The sequence below is a fragment of the Erythrolamprus reginae genome, chromosome 5, assembly GCF_031021105.1.
Source record: "Erythrolamprus reginae isolate rEryReg1 chromosome 5, rEryReg1.hap1, whole genome shotgun sequence".
In the NCBI taxonomy this organism is placed as follows: Eukaryota; Metazoa; Chordata; class Lepidosauria; order Squamata; family Dipsadidae; genus Erythrolamprus; species Erythrolamprus reginae.
Window position 1 is genome coordinate 76,327,574 of NC_091954.1, and position 6,301 is coordinate 76,333,874.

The 6,301-nt window shown below is 35.9% G+C and overlaps 1 protein-coding gene across 3 annotated transcripts; it reads left to right on the top strand.

Moving 5' to 3' along the window:
• The first annotated feature begins 553 nt into the window (after positions 1-553).
• DTYMK (deoxythymidylate kinase) lies at positions 554-5,897 on the top strand. Of its 3 annotated transcripts, XM_070753211.1 has the most exons (6): positions 557-646; positions 860-1,168; positions 2,184-2,292; positions 3,777-3,867; positions 4,429-4,626; positions 5,078-5,897. In XM_070753211.1, exons 2-6 carry the CDS (start codon positions 1,039-1,041, stop codon positions 5,186-5,188), a joined length of 639 nt encoding a protein of 212 aa, XP_070609312.1. In that variant the 5' UTR covers positions 557-646; positions 860-1,038; the 3' UTR covers positions 5,189-5,897. The 3 variants fall into 3 exon arrangements, with proteins under 3 accessions (XP_070609313.1, XP_070609312.1, XP_070609311.1); XM_070753212.1 differs by having other exon boundaries at positions 554-1,168; XM_070753210.1 differs by lacking the exon at positions 557-646 and having other exon boundaries at positions 949-1,168; positions 4,396-4,626.
• The last annotated feature ends 404 nt before the right edge of the window (positions 5,898-6,301 follow it).

Below are 6,301 nucleotides of genomic sequence, written 5' to 3' on the forward strand. Positions count from 1 at the left end.
GTAATATATTAGTGAAATAAAATAGATATTTTTCACAACGGATTGGGGTTATAAAGCAAAGCGTGTTACTTTGGAGGGTTCTTTTCCAATGAAGAATTAAGGGAGGGGGAATAGATTTTTGAAAGTGATGCTTTATTGTCGTGGCGAACTTGCAGAAATGGTGTTGAAAAGATCCAGTCCTTCCCAATGATCTCCTTGGTTTATTATATTATTGAAGCCAGCTAACCTGGCCGTGGGGTCGTTGTGGGGATAAACGAGGGCAGTGCCACGTGCTCAAGCCTTCGGCAGCCCAAGCAAGAGGTTTGGTTTATGTAAAGCCTGAAGAAAAATCCTGGGATATACTGTACATACATACATACATACACACCCCGCCCAAATTTATGGGCGACTGTTTACACCAGAATTCTGGGAGTTGAAGTCCACAAATCTTAAAAGTTGCCAAGTTTGAGGACTGCAGGGGCAGGCAAACTTGGCTCTGACTTGTGGACTTCAACTCCCAGAATTCCTGATCCAATCAAGCTATCTCAGGAATTCTGGGAGTTGAAGTCCACATGTCATAGAAGAGCCAACTTTGCCTACCCTTGCTGTGTGGGATTATTTTAGAAGGTACTGTAGCCCCCCAAAGACTTGGTGGTAAACAAATACGGTAGGTTAAGCGATAAAAACGGTAGGTTAAGGGGGGGGGCATAAAAAAACCCCCAATCAATCAAATAAATGCGAGTTTAGAGAAGAAGCCACGAAGCACCGGGCAATCGGCACCCCTTACTCGCACCTTTCATTAACTCGTACTAGGTTTTGGTGCCCCAAAAGGAAATCCCCCCCCCCCCCCGATAAACCTTATTTCTGGGTATTTTTCCAGCACATCGTGTAAAGAAAACGTTTGCGTTTCCGGTTTCACCTTCCTATTTGGTTACCATGGCGACAGCGGGGCCGCTCTGCGCGCCGGAACACCCATTTCTATGACTGCGTTCGAGCGCGGGAAGTTGCAAGTTCGGTGACTTTTCGCCTCGGATAAGAGAGGCTGGAAGGGTTTAAAAAATGGCGGGCCGACGAGGAGCTCTGATTGTCCTGGAGGGGGTGGACCGAGCAGGCAAAAGCACGCAGAGCCGAAGGCTGGTGGAGGCCCTCTGGGCAGAAGGACACCAGGCCGAACTTCTCAGGTTTCCCGGTAAGTGGAGTGCAGACCAGTTAGAGTGGATACACACACTGCAGGAATGGCGTCGCCTCTCATTTCGTTAAAGGAAAAATGATCTCAATAGAATATAGCAGTGCAGCCCTTCAGAATCTGACAAGCATGGTTTAGATAATGTGGTTGAATTTGTATTTCTTGAGCAACTGATAGAAGAAAGACATGGTAACACTAAGAAGGCTTTGGGATGGTGTCATTGGTGGGAAAAGTGTTGTACACCATCTTTGTTTTATTATAATGTGGGATTAAATTGTGGTTAAATACTTAAAAGTAATCCTATCCTACACTTTTAAGCTTTTTTAAAAAGCTCTTTCTATTGGAACACTTTTTTCTAGCATTTTCAGCAGCTGGTTCTACACAGAATATGTTTACATTTCATTAATTTCCGGCATACTAGTGAGATTTTAAACAATGTTTCCTTTATTTCCACTGCAGATTATTTGATACAGTACTACCTCGGTACTCATTGTTAATTGGTTTCAAGAGGTGTGATAAGTACCATTTTTCCCCATAAAGAATAATGCAGTGAATCACAAAGCAGCTGACACGTTTTAGCTTGTGCGTTCAGTACCAAACAATGAGTACTGGAATAAAATGTTCATGTCAAAATTCAATATGTTTCAAAGCAGTTGAATATCAAGGTACCACTGTACAAACGGTATTTAAAATTAATACTCCATGAGGATCTTGTTTCCATGTTCATTTGGATTCTAGCACTAAAGAGGGAAAGGGCACATACAGCTTTATTTCTTACACTCCAAGACATTAAATGTAACTAACAAACATGGAGTCGTAGTCTTTGTATGTACTTATCAGTATTTTAATTACATATTGAAGTCTTGCCATACTTTTCAACTAAATTTTGAAAGAAATGAAATCATCAAATAAAGCAGTGCATTTTATGAAATGCATGTTTAATGCATGTGGTGTATGTTTAAAGAGGAAGAATTTGCAGATACTAAGTATTTCATTTTTTTCTATTTGTTTATTACAGAAAGGTCAACAGAAACTGGACAGCTAATAAGTTCTTACTTGGAAAAGAAAAACAACTTGGAGGACCACACAGTGCATCTACTATTTTCTGCAAATCGTTGGGAGCAAGTGTAAGATAAATTTGTATCCAGTACTAGGGAGTCTAAATATTTAAATCCAATTTGATTTCACATTTTACTTTGGGGAAATTACGAATGCATGTCTTTCAAATATTGTGTTGGCTGCAATCTTATGGTCAGTGTAGAATATCGCAAGATCCAAAATATTTTTAGATGCCCTTCTCGGTTTCAGTTTCAAAGAGGGAAAATGGACATAAAACTCCCTCTCCCCAAAACATTTGAAACATCAGTAGTTCTTTTCAGAAAAAGGTGAAAGAAGCAGGTCGGAATTTGATTATTGATATTAACTACTTGTTATTACTGTATAAACTAGCATGTAATTAAATTAGAATTATTTCAGGAGGTTAAGCATTATTTCTGGGAAGTTTATCTTTTCACATGAAAAGGCAAAGTGCCTTTTCATATTTCTGCTGTAAAAAGTGCACTAACAACACAGATGGGATTGTTATCGACATATTTTCTGAAAAGGATGGGAAAGGTAATCAGGTAACCAAATGAAAAAAAGAATACTATCTCTTGTCAAGTTTCATAAATTTCAGAATTATAGTATAGAAATGCTGGTAAAATATTTAAAGAAATGTTATAGAATAACGTAATAAAGCAGGTGCAAACTATCTTTAACACAAGTTTAAATTATACTGTTCTAAAAGGTTAAAAAAAAGATTCTATCACCCATTAAATCTGGTACAGGTATAGCAATGTAAGAAAAGGGCGAAATCAACTTAGAATTATAACACAATTTCATAGGCCAAAGGATTGCAACTCTGGTGCAGTATTATATAAACTACCCAAAAGTTTGTGTACTGAAATTCTTGTAAAGACTCGCTCATATCTTTTTCTGCCTTTGAGACATGTTGACACCTGGAGACTACCTGGACTAGCCCTTGCAGTTTTCTTGGCAAGGGTTGTCTTAAATGGTTTGCCATTGCCTCCTTCCTAAGACTGACAGGGATGGCCAAGATCACCCAGCTGGTTTCATGACTAGGCTGAGTCTAGAACTCAGGGTGTCTCAATTTCTGGTCTTAAAACTGCATCAAATAGATTCTTAAAAACATAATCTAGTTTTTAAACATTTAAGTAACAAAATGAAAGCACTGAAAACTACACTGTTAACAAAACACCTTAAAGAGCTGCCCAAGTGCCAGTAACTATATATGTCTTAAAAAAATATCTAATGAATTAATTGGTTTTAAAACTAATAATTGGTTATAATTTTGAAGTAGCCCAATCCATTTGATATATTATCTCTATTATATTAAAGGATGTTATAAACAATGCAGTCTTAAAAGTAATCTATGTAAAGGAATAGTACTGAAATCTCCCATTTCTGCACCATTGTTTTCTTCTGGAGTTCTTCCCTAAGATGTGTGAACATTGACCTCTCTCACACATGCTAAATGAATAGTCATGGAATGCTAGTACTGTAACTTAATTTATTTTTATCTATGGTAAATTCATGCCATTCTCTTGTTCAGGCCATCTATAAAAGAAAAATTAAGCCAAGGTGTCACTCTAATAGTGGACAGATACGCTTTTTCTGGAGTTGCCTTCACAGGTGCAAAAGAAGTGAGTAAATCAAACATGCTAGCCTAGCATTGTATCAAAAAATTATTTTAACCTAGCAGAAGTCTCTGGAAATCCGATAGTTTATGTCAATTTTCTGCTTGCTGATAAGATTTTTTTATACATTTTGCAGTGTTGCAAAGTTTTGTTAGTATAAAGGCTTTGACAGGAAATCCATTTTAACATTAAGATGCTTATTTGTCTTCTCTAGGCTCTGATTTACTGGCTAAATGCAGTTATAAATAAAATTGAAACAGCCTGGCCTATTTAATCCTATTTACATTTATCCTTATATATTGGGTTACTGCTCTCAAAAGTCTAGTCTAAATATTATGGGAATTTTAGCAGAATAGACGATACCCTTGTGGATGGGTAGCAGTTTGTAGCACATCTGTCAAATATTTCTATAAGATACAAACACTACAAGAATGCTTAACTGTTGAGAACTGAAAGTATGGACAGTAGTGAATAAATAGAACTATAATTTATCTTCCTATAATCTTATCAAATGATTATTTGTTTACTTTTAAGTATTTACTACAGGTCTTAATTATCTCTGAACAGAACTTCTCTTTGGAATGGTGCAAGCAACCAGATGTGGGGCTTCCAAAGCCAGATTTGATTCTTTTTCTTCAATTGAGCACATCGGAAGCAGCCAAACGAGGAGAGTTTGGAAATGAACGCTATGAGAATACGTATTTTCAGGAGAAAGTTCTCCGGTGCTTTTACCATCTGATAGAAGATAAATCTTTAAACTGGAAGGTAAGAAATTAAATATTAAAAAAATTGAATTAACTGGTAGTACTTGCAGTTTTTGGTTAATCATAAGCCAGTGAGGGCGAACCTTTTTTTCCTTGGATGCCAAAAGATCATGTGTGTGTGCCATCACACATGCACGAGTGCCCACACCCATAATTCAATGCCCGGGGAGAGCAAAAACAGCTTCCTCACCCCTCTCCCAGAGGCCCTCTGGAAACCCAAATTCTGGTGGGCCCAGGAGGGTAAAACATCTTTCCCAATCCCTCCAGAGGCTCCATAGGTTCGCCAACACTGCCATAAGCTATTAGTTGTTTTAGCTTTTTATGACTAGAAGACAGAATGAGTCATTTCTTTCTAGCTGAAAAAGCTAAATTTAGGGCATTCATTTAACGACACTTTTTTCTTAGCTGAATAATAAGTGCTTCATTTCTGTATGTCTTGTTTTTGAACATAGTTGATTGATGCTTCAAAGAATATAGAAGATTTGCACAAAGAAATTAAATCCTTTGCGGAAGAGGCAATGCAAGAAGCTCAGCACAAACCTCTAGGAGAACTGTGGAAATGAAATTTACGTAACTCCTAAAAGTCCAGGCTTATTTGATCAAATTCTGCACTATTTGCATTCACATATTCGGCGAACCTGCATCTATATTTGAGAGGCCAAGCAGATTTCGTTTGCTAATCTTTACTATTTATCAGTTCAGTTTCTTTACAAACTGTGCAGTTTTAGAAGAGTGAAGCTTGTCCTTTTGTTAGAAAGCAATTTTGCACAGACTCACATGTAGGGAAAAAGGCATGAATGGAATATCTTCCATATTCTGTTTAGATAAGACTTGATATGTTCAGTACTACAGTTTTCTATAAATATATTGAATGAAATCATGTATGAGTACATCAACTTTTTCTCACTATAGTAAGGTTTTGTGTGTGTATATTTGTACTATGTAGAGAAAGTATCAATAAAATATTTCCAAATATGCAGTGGGCATGTTTGGCTAATGACATTTAATAACTTATGGTATTAACAATGTGAGTGTATGTCTGGGTAGATTCTAAAGGAAGTTTGATGCCACTGATGTAACACCTTAAAATAGTGTTTGTATGTATAGAGACTGGTAGTAATCTGACACAGACTCTTCCAGGCATTGTAGGGAAACTACAGGTTAGTTTATAGAAAAGTAAAAATCTGGTAGCATCATTTTAAATTAACATTTTATTCTATTGTGTATTGAATTAAAGCAAAATAATAAACTCAATAAACTTTTTAAAATTTTCCCAATTGATAAATATTTTGTCAGGAACAGTTTGAAATAGATCAATTTTGGAAATAATATCTTAATTGCTGATATATGGCCTAAACTCCTATAAGAATTTCTGTTCCACCTTTTTATATTATTTTATCCCAAGCAAAGCCAGAATTATAGAGTACCCAATTTAAATTCTTTAATATGTTAATTTTTATATTTATGTTTTCTTATATTTTATGTGATTTATTTTAAGTTCAAATGGAATTTATAAGTCATGGATATATTTTTTTTCTTACAAGGTGAATATCAATGCTATTTATATACTATCATAGAGTTTTAAAAATGATTTTTTAATTAAACTGGCAGGTATATGTTACAGAGGATTATAATAACTATTTTATGTCCTTGAATTTTATTATTCACACATAATA